The 16148-nt window shown below is 58.5% G+C and overlaps 5 protein-coding genes across 5 annotated transcripts; 1 reads left to right on the top strand and 4 right to left on the bottom strand.

Annotated features, from left to right (window-relative positions):
- Positions 1-173: 173 nt before the first annotated feature.
- On the top strand, positions 174-9642 carry ACA1_265290 (PH domain containing protein; the record flags this gene model as incomplete). The annotated part of the gene is made up of 31 exons (XM_004341362.1): positions 174-305; positions 426-491; positions 574-694; positions 783-911; positions 1018-1146; positions 1234-1356; positions 1450-1599; positions 1680-1826; positions 1949-2086; positions 2204-2356; positions 2449-2574; positions 2639-2929; positions 2991-3199; positions 3280-3610; positions 3676-3804; positions 3927-4058; positions 4118-4300; positions 4731-4877; positions 4953-5060; positions 5182-5318; positions 5432-5564; positions 5646-5750; positions 5850-6425; positions 6499-7841; positions 7938-8099; positions 8217-8407; positions 8542-8607; positions 8708-8784; positions 8874-8987; positions 9085-9218; positions 9568-9642. 31 exons carry the CDS (start codon positions 174-176, stop codon positions 9640-9642), a joined length of 6057 nt encoding a protein of 2018 aa, XP_004341410.1.
- Positions 9643-9762: 120 nt separating this feature from the next.
- Positions 9763-11174, bottom strand: ACA1_265280 (uncharacterized protein; the record flags this gene model as incomplete). The annotated part of the gene is made up of 7 exons (XM_004341361.1): positions 9763-9883; positions 9998-10110; positions 10194-10336; positions 10452-10557; positions 10661-10765; positions 10887-10961; positions 11064-11174. 7 exons carry the CDS (start codon positions 11172-11174, stop codon positions 9763-9765), a joined length of 774 nt encoding a protein of 257 aa, XP_004341409.1.
- Positions 11175-11693: 519 nt separating this feature from the next.
- Positions 11694-12129, bottom strand: ACA1_265270 (Prefoldin subunit 6, putative; the record flags this gene model as incomplete). Its single annotated transcript, XM_004341360.1, has 2 exons — positions 11694-11801; positions 11896-12129. 2 exons carry the CDS (start codon positions 12127-12129, stop codon positions 11694-11696), a joined length of 342 nt encoding a protein of 113 aa, XP_004341408.1.
- Positions 12130-12211: 82 nt separating this feature from the next.
- ACA1_265260 (uncharacterized protein) lies at positions 12212-12924 on the bottom strand (the record flags this gene model as incomplete). The annotated part of the gene is made up of 4 exons (XM_004341359.1): positions 12212-12344; positions 12445-12513; positions 12561-12667; positions 12757-12924. The coding sequence occupies 4 exons, from the start codon at positions 12922-12924 to the stop codon at positions 12212-12214; spliced, it is 477 nt and encodes a 158-aa protein (XP_004341407.1).
- A 93-nt stretch (positions 12925-13017) lies between these two features.
- ACA1_265250 (protein tyrosine kinase) lies at positions 13018-16088 on the bottom strand (the record flags this gene model as incomplete). Its single annotated transcript, XM_004341358.1, has 9 exons — positions 13018-13122; positions 13208-13329; positions 13411-13476; positions 13563-13833; positions 13991-15020; positions 15120-15274; positions 15365-15475; positions 15559-15909; positions 16017-16088. Coding segments are annotated over 9 exons (2283 nt in total), but the record flags the coding sequence as incomplete, so codon positions are not given.
- Between the last annotated feature and the right edge of the window lie 60 nt (positions 16089-16148).

Genomic DNA, 16148 nt, shown 5'->3' with positions numbered 1-16148 from the left:
TATAGCACTGGGCAAACTTGAGTGCTGGCCTCGCGTCCTTGTACTCACCCACTCTGCTCCAATCTTTCATCGATGCCACGGACATTGACCAACTTCTAGACGCACATCTTGAGGTTTTATTTTTGATATATTTCAAGGCATCGGGCGGCTGAATGGCTTCGAAACACAACTCGATGGTGCCCAGAGGCAAGACGCTCAAGCTGGGCCACGTGTGGGTCCAGAAACTCGGGGCCATCGGCAGATTTAAGGAGCGATTTTGCGTATTGACAACCAACAACCAGCTCGAGTACTACCAGAAGCAAGAGGTACTTATTTATTTTTTAAGCATAAATAAATAAATAAATGATAGATAATTTCGCGTACAATATTATCACTGATGAAAAAAGAGCTATTATTTACACTCTTCGCATTTATTCATTGGGCAGGACTACCACGTGCACAAGGTGAAGGGTGTCATTCCTGCGCTGGACACCTGCGTCATCGATGTGCTGGTAGCTCACCCATTTCTTCTTCTCTCCCCTACATAACGTTACACTCACACCTCACGCTGCCGCTTTGCTTTCTTTCTTGCAGGCAATCGACAAGAAGCAGTCCCACTCATGGACTGTGTGCAGCGCCGGTGGGTTGTCGCTTCAGGGGTCAGGCGAGCCTGTTGCTGAGTACCGATTCCTGCTGGCCACTGAAACCGAACAGGGTGCGCGGTTGCTGCCAAGGCAACACTCTCGTGCCACGACCTGACGCCTCACGCTCTTGTGCTGCGTTCTTTTTTGTCGTCCACACAGAGAAAACCAACTGGGTGCTGGAGATCCTCAAGCTGCGCCAGGTCGAGGCGATCATCGCCTTGCTGGACCATGCCACTCTGCACACGTATGCAGCGCACGCACTCTCGAATATTGCCTCGGGTCGCGATGGTACGCGTAGTGCCATCCAGCGCTGCAGCAAAGCAAAGCGAAGCGATCGCCGTTCTTATCGCGGTGTCTTTATTCTTGGCCTGACTTGGTTGTGAGCGAACGGCAGATGTAAAGAAGGAGGAAATTGTACAGAGCGCAGGGCATCTGCGGATGCTCCGCTTCCTTAAGGATTGCCCCGACGATGCCAAGCTGCACTCGACCATTATCTACGCCCTCTCTCAAGTCGCCCTGCTCGGTACGTAGTGAGAGTGCAACCCCGACCCGCAGGCGCGACCAGTGCACTCGCAGCTGCGCGCCACTCATCCGCATCACACTCGGACAGAGGCCAACAAGGAGGAGATCGGCTGCTCGTGCTTCAAGAAACTGTACAAACTATTTACGAAATCTCCCAACGAAAGCGTGCGCGAGTACGCCCTACAGACGATCGCCCATCTGGCCACCACACGTACCCTTCAGCCCCAGGGCGCCTGCACTGCAATTGTATATGCATACGAGTCGAACTGACTTACCCCCTCCCCTCTTTCTTTTGTCCCACCAGCACACAACCAGGACCGACTGTGGCTGTCGGGCATGGGCGACAGCCTGAGCCAGTTGGTCGGGGCGAAGGACAGTGTACAGAGTTCTGCCAATGCCACGCTCAAGTTCAAGGGCTACGCGCTGCTTGCGTTGGGCAACACAGCCGCACGAGGTACTACTACGACGACTACACTGCGCAGCGTTCTAGTCCCCCCCCCGCGATTTGTTTGCTGATCTTTGAGACGGTTACAGAGGTGTACGCCTGGCGCGTCTCCAAACTCATGGAGCACATCCCCGAGCTCCTCTACCGCGAGGGGGAAGAGGGCGCCTCGAGCACCTCTTTCGAGCGGGATGCGGCCGAGTGTGCGCTCATCGCCCTTCTCAACTGCGCTTCGCATGGTACGCTTTCGTGTCATATATACTGTGGCACAGCAGCTGCACTTCAAACGCTTCGCCACCAAGTTCGGCGAAAATGAGTGCAATATGGTAACACCTAGTCGGTTGCATGGTGGATCGAGCAGCGTCCGTCTATCAGGACGAAGTGCGCGACAAGACTGCTCAACTGCTGCACCACCTGGGCTCGGACTGGATGCTCAAGTCCGACTACAAGCGGATCAGACACCTGTCCCTGCGGCTCGCCGCCATCTTTGCGCGAGAGGGTACCCTGCGCTCTTTTTTTGCGTTGCGTCGTTGTTTGCCCTCAAGTGCTGTCGGCATTCACACCCCTGACTGGACCCCCGATTCATTGGCCGCGCGCCACTGACATGCATGCGCAGAACAAAACAGGAAAGCTGTTGCGCAGGCTGGAGGTCTGGGCATGGCCCTGGAGATCATACAGGGCGGCGAGAGCGAAGACTTGGCAAAGCTCCGAGAGGACTCGGCGCTCGACTCGGCGCTCGCGCTTGTGAATCATTTCGCGCAGGACGAACGTGCGTGATCACACTAGTGACACCAGCTCGGCTGTCCAGTCACCCACCTGCCAGTCCTGATAGTGCGTGGTGCTCGTGTGTGGAATGTGTAGGTTTCATCGACACGGTGGATACGACGGTCAACATCGCCACCCTGTTGAGGTGCGTGGCTTCGTGCGCGCCCGACCTGTATGCCCCCGCAGCGAACGTCCTGCGGCAGCTCTATTTTCGGCGACCAGGTACGTTGGAAGCAGAGTCTATCGACGCTCCCTCACACCGCTCACGAGGCCTCGTGCGTGACAGGCGAGGCCAAGCAGAGCCAGACGGCATTTCTGGACCTCTTCTGGAGCCTTTGGCCGCGATCCGCCAAGCAGTCGTTCACTTTCGGCAATATCGTGGCGCTGGAGCACGGCTCGCAGGGCTCGGTCGCGTTCAAATTAGCCCCGATCGCCAAACCGCTTCGCGGGAAGATCATCTGCGACGTTCTGCAGGTCGTGGAGATCTCGACGCGGTGCAGCGTCGGACTGAAGGCGATGTGCTATCCTACCACCAACCAACAACCAACCGGCAGCCACTCAACCGCGCAGACCACCGGTGCGTCGACATTGCTCGGCGGTGTGGTGTTGGTGGTGCTTGCTTACCCATTTTCTAATAGACAAAGCAGAGCTGCAGCAACAGGCTTCATCGCCGGCTAGTCCTGGATCCAGGGGCGGTCGGCCCGACGGTGCCAGCTGCTGGCTCGAGCGCCTGGTGGACTGCGTGAAGGCCTGGTCGGAATCCGACGCCAAGGAGGAGATTCGGGACAAGGCGCAGGAAATTGACGCGCTGCACCAGCTGTCAAAGCTGAAGGCCAGCCTCGACGGGGTACGCTGTGCACAGCGTCAACTCCTCCGACCTTGACTCATTTCCGCATGTGTCGTGTGTGTCGTGTGTTGCGCAAGCAGCCATTTGGTTCGCCGCGCAGCAAGCGAAGTCCGACACTGTCTTCATCGCCGAAAGAGGCGTCGCCCCGGCTGACGCGGGTCAAGAAGGAAAAGGCCTCGACCTGGTCCAGCGCTGTCCCCACCAGCCCGCGCGGCCAGGGGCCTCTCACCAGCCCCCGCGGCCAAAGCCCCAGCCCGACCGCGAGTCCCAGACCCAGAGGCCAGAGCAAGCGAGTCTCACGCGACAAGAAGGAAAAGAAAAAGAAAGCGAAAGGCGAGAAGAAGGAAGCGGAGGAAAGCGACGACGTGATCACCCTGCTCATCACCACCTTGAGCAACTGTTCCGCGCATGGTATCTGCCCCAAACGTGTTGCGTGTAGCTCGCCTTTTTCTCAACGAGTGAGTGATGGACATCAGGAGCGGCGAGGACGGTTTTGGGCTCGGCCAAGGCGGTGTCGGTCATGATCGCTTGCATGCCGTCGCTCGGCGATCGGAAGAAGGCCTTCATTGCCTCCACCCGCTTGCTGGCCAACTGCATGCGATTAGGTGCCACAACGCACACACACACACACACACACACGGCTCGCTCACAATGAACTTTGGACATGGCGTGGGTGGGCAAGTGGTGGAGGCCTAACACGCTTTTTGCACCGTGTCGTCACTACTAGAATCCTGCCGCGGCGAGGTGCTGGCCAACTCCCACCACCTCAAGTACCTGGTCGCGCTTCTGCGCGACGTCAACGCCTCTGTGCGGGCACGAACACATATTGCCCGCGCAATCGCTTCCCTCCCCTATTCTGGTACTCTTTTTCTGCTCGTGTGTGCGTGCATGTGCGGTCGCTCACGAGGCCATGAACAGGAGCCGCCGTTCTGGCGAAGCACGAAGTCGCTGAGCAACTAATGAAGGTGGCCGCGACCGAGTTTCTCGAGGAGAAGAGGAAGCTGCGCAAGAAGGAGAAGAAAAGCCACGGCTCTCTCGTCGATCACCACGCCATTTGGGTTCAGAACCTGCTTCTGGCTCTACGCAACTTCTCAGCCTCCGGTACGCCGACCTCCCGCACGTCCACGCCAACCCATTTCCTGACCCCTTTCTTTTCATTTCTTTTCTTCAATAGATTTGCTCTTCCCTCAGCTGTCGTCGTTTCAAGTTCAGCCTGGTGGTGCGCCGGCGGAAGAACCGACAAGCGTGGCCCAGCCTCACCACCAACAGGGTGACTCAATTCACAGTGACGGAGGCTCAGCGGCAGCGCCCTGCCGTTTTCTGTTTCATGTTTTGGCGCGCGCTCTGGCATCGCTCCTGACCGACACCTCTCGCACGCATCTGTTGGCTACCATCGGCCATTGTCTGGCCCGAGAAGAGGAAGAAGGTACTCACTGGCGGCCCTCCCCCATGTTCGCAACAGTGCCAAACTTCTGCGATGAGCCATCGAGTGGTAATGACTCACGCAGCCCGCACCGCACAACACGACCAGGACGCGCTGAAGCTGTAGGCTTGCGAGAGGCGCTCGGCCGGAGCGGTGCCTGGGATGCGGTCGTGAGCCAATTCTCCGCTCCGACAGCCGACACTGTCCAAATCGCGGCGCTGCGCGTGCTGGCCTTGGCCGCCGCTTCCATCTCTGGTACTCGCGAGCCACGCGTCAATCCCGCAGCTCAAGAAACAGCTCCGGTCGTGTGCTCACCCCGCGCACGCATAGGCAAGGATCGCACGCTGTGCGCTGTTGAGGGCGTGGACCAGTTTTTGAAGAGCGACAACGAGCGGGTCAAGGAGTACGCCGCTCAGGTCCTCAACTTCAACTTTCTGAGTACGTCCTCCCGCCCCGCTAGACGGTCCATGAACAGCACCACGACGACCTCCGTACGTGTGGCCGACGACGTTGTGTGTGTCGTGTGTGTGTCGTGTGTGTGTGGGTGTGCTGGGTGCAGAGCACAAGCGAGCAAGTGTGACCTCGTCACTGCCCAACGTGCGTGAGATGTTTGCGGTCATACAAGTCTCCCAGAACCCGGTCGTGCTCGAACAGCTTCTGGAGGCGCTTCACCGATTGCACCTCTACACCGACCGGGTACTCTTCTCTATGCCCCCTCCCTCCTCAACCTCTGCGCCTGGTGGATGACCCATCTCGAGCGGCAGCTAACTTGTTGGAGTACTACAACGTTTTTTTTTAATCACGGCCAGGCGGACGACGTAGCGCTCCTCCGACGGGCGGCGGTCGATCATGTGGCGGTTCTGACCTCGCTTCTCGGCGATCCACACACCAAAGCCATCCGCTTCTACGCATCTAAGTTGATCATCAGCGCCTCGGTCAATGGTAAGCGCACACTCGAGCAGATGACCAACCTTTTTGTCATGGTTCCTAATTGGAGGTGTGTTGTGTGTGGCTTGTGCTCAGATGATGCCGAGGTGGCCATCGGGAACCCGGCTTCGCTTCTCGCGTTGGCTTCGCTCTTCAACAACCCCGGGGTCACTGTGCGGCAGCCCGGCGAGTGGTCGCTCCGTGTACACAACGGCATGTCATCTGCTCTCTCTCCCCCCTCTGGCCTTTCCCGTGCTCGAGTGGTGCAACGCGACTCTAACGATTCAATGGCGGCTGCAGCCACCGAGAACCGGTCACGCCGCAAGCGAAGAAAAGAGGCGCAGCAGCAGCAGGGGAACGAGGCGGTGGTGGCAGCGAAGGCAAGCGAAGAAAAAGAAGAGACCGACGGCGGTGCCAAGCAGTACGAAGACAAAGACGAAAGCGAAGGCAGCAGATCTTCTGCAGGATCGCGAAAGAACGAAAAGGAGAAGAAAAAGCAGAAGAAGATCAAGAGCAAGAACAAGGAAAAGGAGAAAGAAAAGGAAAATGAGGCCCATTGCCGACAACAGCACCTGCTGGAGCTCTACGTGCGAGGGCCGCCCGGACCGACGCTGGCCTTCGAGTTTGCGGCCGAGGAGCTCTTCGTCGAACAGTCAGCGCGGGCCATCGCGCAGGGCAGCTACGACCAGACGCTGCCGGAGCCGCTGGGCTCGCCCACATCCATGCGCGGGCGTGACGGGGCGGCCCAGCAGGGACTCGACCTGCCCCTGGGGTCCGCCGGCGGGCAGGGCGGCAAGCGGGGCTCCATTCACAAGACCCGACTGATGACCCTCACCCAGCTCAACCCGAGGGACGTCGCAGGCTATCTCGATCACGGTTCGTTTTGCGTGTGCCGTGCGTGTCGTGTGTGCTGCGTGTGGTTGCGTGCTGATCTGTTCTTGATTGGCAGAATCCCAATCGCCGCGTTCGGCGGGTAGGAGCGACGCTGCCGCGTCTACTCTGGCTTCGTCGCCGTCGTCCGAAGGTGGCGACAGCATGTCGCCGCGCACGCTGGCCGCCCGGCACCCGCGGCTCGGGCTGCAGGGCAAGCGCGTGAGCTCGCGCAGCCTGGGGAACTCGTCGGGGGGCGGCAACCTGCGGCGCAGCATCTCCGAGCGCACGTCCAACGAGATCCGAACGATGCTGGTCGGCCGGGCCGACGACGACCCCACGGCGGGCAGCACTCCTCGAGGCGACAGCGTAGAGGCGACGAGCGACGGGCAGAGCGATGGAGTGTCGACAACGACAAGCGACAAGTACGCGCAGGCCGCAGCCGAGACCAGCCCGGCGTCGGCGAAGGGGAAGAAGAAGGAGAAGAAGGAAAAGGACATGGAAAAGGAGAAGGAAAAAGAGAAGAAGCGGAAGACGCGACGGCTGAACGTGTCGCGATCGGTGCGCAGCTTCGATCGTATCAACAACGAGGGGACGAGCAGCTGCGAGGAGCTGATGAGCCGGGCCAAGCGGGTGGACGATATGAAGGCCGCCATGAAGCGCAACGCGAGCGCCTCGGCCGCGGCCTCAGCCGCTGGGATTCACGGCAAACGCGTCTCCCCGACCACCTTCCGCCCCTTGGGCCACGATGATGACGGTGACGATGATGATGACGTGCCGGTGCTGCCGCGGGAGCGGAGCGGCTCGGCGAGCCTCATCGTCGGCCCGGTGGGCAAGAGCCTCCACAACTCGCTGCTCGACGACATGCACAAGCGCAGCAAGAAGGCGGCGCCCAAGAAGGAGCTGAGCCACTCCGACGGCAGTCGGACGGTCGAGACCCCCGCAGCCGCCGGGAGCGATGGCGTCGGCGTCGAGAGCAGCAAGAGCAAGGCCAGCAGCAGCGAGAAGAAGTCGACGACGGCGACGGCGACGATGGCGGCGGCGGAGGACGTGGCGGGCGTGGAGAAGGTGAAGAAGGTGAAGAAGGGCGCGTCGGTGCGGGAGAAGCGGAGCAAGAAGCCGATGTCGGCCCGAGTGCTGAGCGCCGACCACGGCCGCACGCAGCAGGTCAAGAAGGAGGGCGAGAACGGAGACCGCAAGCGCACGCACAGTGACAGCATGCTGGCACCACCGACGACGAAGAAGGAGGGCTCGCAGCAGCAGCGGCAAGATGGCGACGAAGGCGAGGAGGGCGAAGCGAAGAAGGACTCGCTGGCGGGCCGGATCTACGGCGAGAAGCAACTGCAGGCCTTTGTGAACTACTGGGGCATCGTACACCCGGAGTTTGTACCGCACGGTGAGTCGCTGCTCTCCTACTTGCAGGTGCGTACAGGGAACGCACACGCACACGCACACGCACACGCCACGCACGCATCGCGTGTTTGTACTCACTTGCCGGCTGCGCAACACAACGCACAGGAAAACATTTTGGTCACCGGCCACGATGACGACATCGAGCTGAGCGGGGTTAAGGGTGACGACGACAATGGCCCCAGCGGGTGGGCGCAGGCCAAAGGCGCGGTGGCCGCGGCCAGTTCGCTCACCATCCAGGCCGACAAGCAGACCGTTTCCTACTGGCCCGTACGCACACGTCCTCTGTCCATCTTCTGTCCACGCACGCACGCACGCACGCACGCACGCACGCACGCACGCACGCACATGCCGACGCCATCTCTCTGTTAGCGCGTGTTTGGCAAGGTGGGGAGTACGATCAGCGCCAGGCCCCTGGCGAGTGCCACTACCACGACGGCGACGACAGCTACGGGCGTCGCCGATGCCGGCTCTGCCGAGCTCAGCCTTGGCGCAAAGGAGGCCGCCTCTTCGCCGGTGAGCCACACCAGTCCCTGGCCCTATTTCGAGATCCTAATCGTGAATCGTGGCTACTACGGGTATGGCCCTTTCAGTCTTTGCTGTTGTGTATTATTTTATTATCATTATTATTTATGAATGATTTATGTTAATATATATTCTTATTTTCATTTGTTATTACTTGTTTATTATTTATTATAATTTTTGTCTGCAGGTCGATTGCAGTCGGTTTGGGTGCCAAGAACCATCCTGCCACGGCCAAGCCCGGTTCTGTGCTCGGGTCCGTACCCCCTTTTTTAGAGTCTCTTTAGAACTGTCGCACTCGCGCGCACCCTAGGCTGACTGTCGCGCGCATGGCTTGCGAATTGGCTTCGGCGCAGGTCGTACGGTTGGCACGGCGACGGGAACAAGTGGGCCCACGGCAAGAGCTCCCTCTACCCGGCCAATGCCGAGTCATGTACGGCGCCTCCTCTCCGTTTCCGCTCCACTCGATCAGTAGGTTTCGTTGAGCTCAATCGCTGTCGGCTGCGTGGCGTGCACACACAGTCGACGAGGGGGACGACGGCTCCGAGTTGTACTTCAACACGGGCGACGTCATCGGCTGTGGCTTCAACGACGTCACCTCGGAGGTCTTCTACACCAAGAACGGCCTTTTCCTCGGTGCGTCTCCCTTACTTCGCGCACTACTACACAGTCGACCGCAACTGCGCCGTCGATTTTTGGGTACTTACGGACGCGCTTCTATGGCTGTCGCCAGGGGTGGGCCACACGGAGGTGTCGATCCAGCCTTCGGAGCCCTTGTACGCTGTCGTCTCACTGGCCGGACCGCAGGAAAAGGTCTGGGCCAACTTCGGCCAGGCCCCGTTCCTGTGGGACTTCCAATACCACCAGGTACTCCACGCCCACCTCATTCGTCTTTCTACGTAGAAAGCAGGCAGAACTCGAAAGACGCTGACGAAACGCACACATCGCGTTGGCGGCAGACGAGCGCTCCGTCGTTGCATCACCGCTTGGCCCAGTGCGCTTCGTCGATGCCCGGCCTGGCTCATCTGCTCGGTATTCGCTTCGCACCACACTTTTTTTGCACTCCTTTCCCTTCTGGTGGTCTGATTTTCGTTTTGTGTGCGTGTGTGTTGTGTGCATTGTGTGTGTGTGTGCGTGTGTGTGTGTGTGTGTTGTGTGTTGTGTGTTGTGTGTGTGCCTCGGTGCAGCCAGGCATCGTGTGCCCGCACACCAGCAGGCCCAGCTCTCGGCACGACAAAACTCGCTTGACACGCCTCCCTCGTTCTTCCTGAAGTCAGCCAAGCTCTCTTGACACCAGAAGAAAAAATAAAATAAAATACAAGTTCTTCTTTCTCATCATCACCATCACCATCAGCAGACAAACCGAAAGGGGACGTGCAGGTGGGTAATGATGGAGGAGGCAGGGCCGCGACTAGGACGCAAGGAATGGCAGGACGTTGGCCAGGAAGTACTTGTCAAAGCAGGGCGAGGTGTAGTCCTCGTGTATGCAGTCGGTGGTAAATCGGTGCAGCTTGCCGGCTTGATCCAGCGTCCTAACCACCACAATCGCCACCATCAGCGTGACAACACACCGCACACGCACCACCGCACACGCTGCGCACACGACGTGGGTGACTGAAGGTGCGAACGCACACGAACACACGAACCTGAGACCGATGTAGTCGAACTCGTAGAAGGGCTGCTTCTCGAGCGGCACGACCTGGCTGTCCGTGCCATTGGCGTAGGCGCCAAACCAGCCCGTCTCCAACGGGATCAGCACCTGACCAGACGGACCTCTCTCGTCAATCGCAGTGGTGGTGGTGGTGATTGGGGGGGGGGCACATGGGTGGTTGGAAACGTTACGGTGTCGGCGGTGGAGTAGCTCATGACAAAGTTGTCGAGGGCGAGAACGTTCTTCTTGTAGGTGGGGTTCTTGTTGGACCCCTCGTTGTTGATGTCGGCGAGGAAGATGTTTCTGTCCACGTACTTGTCGAGTGCGAAAGGGTCTGAAAGGAGTAGAAGGAGAAGAAGAAGAAAGTAAGTGAAGGGTACATTGTTTCTGGCTCGGTCTGAAGAAGAGAGGAGAAGAAGAGAACATTCATAGCAAGCACACGTGCATACCGCGCCAATAACCAGCAAAGGAAAGCAGGCTCTGCGCCCAATCCTGGTAGACGCAGCAGTCGGCGATTTCATCAAGCGTCACGTTGAGATACTCCCAATGCCCCACCTGCACCACACAAACATGGTAACAGATGAGTATTTTATTATAATTATTATATTAGTTTATGAAATTGTATATTATTTTTGAACGGAAAGATGTAAGGCAGGACCTCGGGAACGCCGTAGACGCCCATCATGGGGGCCACCCACGAGATGAAGTTCTTGACAGGCGGGTTGTTGCAACGCTCGAGATAGCCCCGCAGCAGGATGCCACCCTACACTCCCCGAACCACTTTAACTACATGTTGTGTGTGTGTTGTGGTGTGTGTGGTGTGTGTGGTGTGTGTGTGGTGTGTGTGGTGTGTGTGTGTGGTGTGAAGTACAGGTGGAGCTTACCTGCGACACGCCCATCGCATTGATGCCTCCCGCAAGCTTGCTATCCGCAGCGAGCGCCGCACAGATCATCTCGACCTGTGTGCCGCAATGGCCGCCACCACCCGAGGACTTGTGAGCCTCACTCAACAAATGCACTTCCCTCCCACACCACACACACCTCTCCCAGTCCGTACTGACCTGTTTGTCGCTGCCGGTGAAGATGGAGCCGATTTTCGAGCCGGTGACCTCGAGGGCGACCACGTAGATCCCGGGAAGGTGCTGCTGGACGAGCTCTGTGATGTGCTGCATCTTGGCGCTCGTGTCGGCGATGCCTGTTGGGCGCCCACAAACCTTGAGGTGAGGGCCTGTCTTCTTTTGGACGAGCGCCAGGGGCGAAAAGGTGGTGTTGGCCAAGTACTACTCACCATGCATGAGCACAAGGGGGGTGTAGGCGGAGTGGCTCGTGGCGATGAAGGCGAACACCACAAAGATTGCGAGCCATAGTGAAGAGGCCATGTTGCTGCAAGTGGTGGTGGTTGAGCGGGGGGGGGGTTAGTGCACTATGCCCTCACCGAACGCCCCTCGGTAAGAAATGAGAAAGTGAGAAAGAGGTCCTTGCGCTAAGCTGGCAATGTACCTCTGGAACAGACGTGAGGAAGTGTGACTGAGTCGCTGGTGTTGAGGAACAGCGGAAGCGTCTGTAGCGACGGAGACTTCGCTGCCATGGACAACGTGTTGAAGATGGAAGAGCCTCTTTTGCGAAGGGACACGCGCCAACTCCACGGCGTATTGATTTTGATTTACTTTTATTTATGAACTTTGGGGGGGCTACTGAGGCTGCTGCAGCTTGGTCTGCATCTCGACGATGAACCTGCGCTTGGCCGCCTGCTTTTTCTGCATCTCCTCAAGGTTGGCCTCGAGCTTCTGCAACTCACCCTACAACCAATAAAATTAATAAAATTAAAAAATCGCGAAGCCTGCCATCTCGCGCGGGGGGGGGAACCTGAAGGAAATCGATTCGCTTGCCCACATTAGACGCAGCCTCCTTCTTCTCTTGCTTGACGAGCACCGGGCCGATGAGCTTATAGATGCGCGCACCCTCGTCATCGTCAGCGATCAGATCGAGCTCTTGCTTCACCAATTCATTTTCCTTCATCTGTGCCACGAGCTGCGCGCGAGTGTTCATCGTCTGCTGCGCCTCATCCTGCATCTTTCGCAGGAGCTTCACCTCCTCTTCGAGTCGCTGAGCCGCTGCCTGTGACATCTTTCTCGATCAATCTAGGTGATCCAGACTTTTGATTTTCACAAAGAAAATGGGAGAGAAAAAAAACACAACCCACGCTGCATCAGGCAGACACCCACTGCAGGCTGGAGAACTGAGCGTGCTCGGTGAGCGCTACGACATTCTGAGCGAGATCGTCGAGGCAGGCGTTCAACTTCTCCAGCTCCTTCACCCTGTTGTCTTTCTCGCTCGCCGCTCTGAACGTTCGTGGGTGTTCATCACGCATGGCGCGTGGTAAGTGTAAGCTGTGTGATGATGACCATGGCGTGTGGTTGAATGAGAGGTGGGTGGCCGTACGCCATGGCAGTGTGGATCTTGAGGTTCACTGCAGCCTTCCTCGCCTTCACAGCAGCACTGGACCATTCGCTGCGGTGAGATACTAATCATAAAAGGGCTTTCAAAGACAGGCCCACCTGATCAGGTTTTCCTGGTCCTTGAGGTGCGGGCTGTGCGCCGAGAGGGCGTTGGCCGAGTCCACCAGACTACCCACCACGCTCGACACCTCCTTCGAAATGTTGATCTGTACTCGAACAGTAAGCTCAAGTCTAAAGAGAGAAAGAGAAGGCAAAGAACGAAAGCGAAGGCAAAAAAAGGGGGGGGGGCAAGTACCATGTCTTTTTGGGAGTGCGAGGAAGTGGCAGTTGCAAAGCGGTCGAGAAGGTTGGCCAACTCACCGGCAGTCTCCAGGAGCTTGTGGCGCGGCGTGCCAGGCTCGCCAGCTCCTCCCAACTGGGCTGCCTCAACAGCATCACGAATAGTGTTGGCCGCCTCTTCCATTTTGTGTTGTGGAGCTTCTTGTTGTGTGACCAAACCTAATTTCTCTTCTTTCCGCTTTTTCTTTTCTTGTGGTGGCACCAAGAGGCAAGTTGCTCACAATGATTTGTAGTAGGTCTGCAGAGTCTCGTGGATGGTCGAGAAGGAGGGCCGTTGACTGGGTCGGTCGAGCCAGCACTGTTTCATGAGGGTCGCCAGCACCTGAGAGAACGCACAGTAATGAGGCGATGAACGAAAGGGAGCTCAAAGGGTGATGACACAGCTGACCGAGTCTCGTTCCACGTACCAACGGGCAAGCGGGGGAGATGGGCAGTGTCTGCTGGTCCTGCGACACGCGGAAGGCCACGGTGAGGTCGTCATCGCCCTCGAACGGCTCTCGTCGTTCCCACAGCTCCCACAACAGCACACCTTCAAAAATTGAGATTGAGATTCATTCATCAGCCAGCGCTCATGCAAACGCGACACACAAGGCACACACGGGACGCGTACCAAACGACCAGGCGTCGCTGCCCTCTGAATACTTGTGCATCATCGCGTCTGGGCTCATGTATCGCACTACATGCACGGCACCATGTTAGCAACACGTCCACGTCATCATTGGCCTTCTACGTCGACGGATTCAGGAGGCTGTGAGTGAGTACCTGGCCCGATGAAGGACGACGTCCCGGCCGTGTGGGTGTAGACGCTCTCCTTGGTCTTCATGTGGCAGAAGGCGAAGTCGTTGACGTAGGCCCGCACGCCATCGCCCAGGAGGATGTTGCGCGACGAGATGCGCGAGTGGAGCACGCCCTCCTTGTGGAGGTGCAGAATCCCCGCGGCGGCCTCCATGGCGATCTTGATGACCTGCTTCCAGGTCAGGTCGAGCCTCGTCTTGCCCCGCAGCGCGCCCTCCAGGCTTCCGTATCTGTAGTACTGCGTGACGATGCACACGTTCGGCAGCACACTGCAGTCGCGTCACGCACACTCAGCCGGTGAGTGGAATGTATGGAATGAATGTGGAATGTGTGCGTGGCGTAGAGTACCAGCAGGCGCCGATGAAGGAGGCGAGGGAAGGGTGGTGCGACAGAACGTGCAGCGCGGCGGCCTCCTTCTTGAAGAGATCCACGGTCTTCTCGTCCATGTCGTCCTCGTCGAGCTTCTTCACCGCCACCAGCGCGCCTCGCCATCGGGCCAAGTAGACCGTACCGAGCTGGCCCGAGCCCAGCTTCTCGAGAATTTGGAACTCGTTGAACATGATCTCGCGGAACTTCATCGTGGCCTTGGTCTCCTCGATGCTGAGCTTCTCCTGCTCGGTGACGCCGCCGGACGAGCTGCGCATCGACGACGTGACGGTGACCGACATCGCCTCCTTGGGCGTGGGCGCGTAGGCCGGGTTGATGGGGCACGAGGCCTTCTGGCCAGCTCTCTCGACCTGCACCGCAACAGGGGAGGAGGACACGCTGTCCACGTAGCCGGCCGAGAAGTTCATGGCCGTTGCGGGCGACGACGATGATGAAGGCGATGTGTTCGTGTAGCCAGCGGAATTTCCTGAAAGCGACGGCGATGATGGCGATGGCGACGGCGACGGCGGCGATCGCGACTGGAACCGCGACTGCAGCTGCTCAAGCGCCCGCGAGGCCATTGGGGAAGCAGTGTTGGTGTAGCCGCTGGTGGTCGCCAGAGGTGGTTGCTGGTTGTCAGAAGTATGGCAAGTGATCCACGAGTTGATGTCCGGCGTCGACGTGGCGTTGATGTAGGGGCTGAACGTGGAGAGGACCCCGCCGGGGCCGCCGGAGGGGAAGAGCGGGGACGATGGCCCCGATTGCTGCAGCGACGACATGAGCGCGTCCGACCGCGCGAAGGCCTCCTGTGCGGCCTTCAGTCCTAAATCGCGTTGCCCGGCGAAGATCTGGTCGTGGCTTACGGGCGGCGGCGGCAAGGTCGGGCCGGGGAAGGTGAAGAGCGACGCCGGGCGCCACGGCACATGCTCCACCTTCGACCCGTCAGGTCCCGTCGACGTGATTTTCACCGTCCCAGCAAAGTTGCCCTGGTGAAATACAGCGCTGCCGGCAGACGGCCGAGCGTTGAACGCCCGGGGAATATTCATCAACTTGTAATACCTGCCGGCGGTAGGTAATGTAATGCGTGTGAGTAACATTTGACGTGTGGGGGGGGGTGTATGTCGTGTCGCAATTGATTGCGCGCGAAGGGGAGCAGACCTGGAGGCGATGTCGGAAAGCTGCTCAATGAACGAAGGCGGAATGAGGGTGGAGTAGACCGGGTCGGTGTTGTACTTAGACAGGAACTGGTTCATCTGTTCCTCGAACGCCGGACCCTTGGACGCCAGCACATCGCAGTTTTGCGCGTGAACGGCCTATAGTGATCGAACGAGTTAGATTTCACACCCAGGGATTCGGAGCTAAATCTGTTTAGCTCCGAATAATGCTGGAGGAGGCAGGCGCACGTTTTGGACGGCCATCAGCTCAGATTTGAGCCTCAGATTGGCGATGGCCTTCTTCACTTCATCCTCGCGCAGGATGGAGGGCGCTTCTCGCTCGTACCTCGAAAGGAGTGCCTGCCTCATATGGTTAGCGAGTCCATGTCAACGCCACTACCGCAAGCTTTGTTCGTTTGTTTGATCTTTCTCTAATAACGCACCTCGGACTCATTGAGAAAGACACGAGCTGCCGGCTCCTTTGCATAGGCCTGCTTGAACCTCTGTATCTGTGCCTTGAACGCCGCACCATGCTGGGAAATCTTTGGGCCGTCGCGAACGTTGAGCGCCTGCGTCGCGGTCACGCTGGTTTTGGTATTCTTCTCGAAGAACACGGCACAGGCGGGAATGGAGGGACGACACATTACCATGCTGAGGCGCGTCATGTCGTCCTGCTGCCGAATCTTGGCGATCTCCTCCCGCACTCTGCTCGCCCGTATGATGCCATCGCCCTCTTGGTGCAGTCTTCCCAGAAGCTTTTGCGCCTCGTCGAGGAAACTGCCGGCCAGCGCCTCCTGCACGCAACAACGCCCACGCCCACCCACAACACGACCAACGACACGACACGGTGAGCGCTCGCCATAAAGAGGAATGCGCCGATGGATGAAGGAAGGCGGCGTACCCCTCCGTACTGTTGTGTGAACGTCCTGATCTCGTTCTCGAAGCTGTCGCCGTAGGTCTTGACCGCTTGCGCATCGCCTTGCGCCAACGCCTGGCGCCAAATATGTGTGACACGGGGAGCGTTGCGTGTGAA

The sequence above is a fragment of the Acanthamoeba castellanii genome, assembly GCF_000313135.1.
Source record: "Acanthamoeba castellanii str. Neff unplaced genomic scaffold scf7180000084770, whole genome shotgun sequence".
NCBI lineage: Eukaryota > Discosea > Longamoebia > Acanthamoebidae > Acanthamoeba > Acanthamoeba castellanii.
This window is presented reverse-complemented; position numbering and strand designations above follow the sequence as displayed.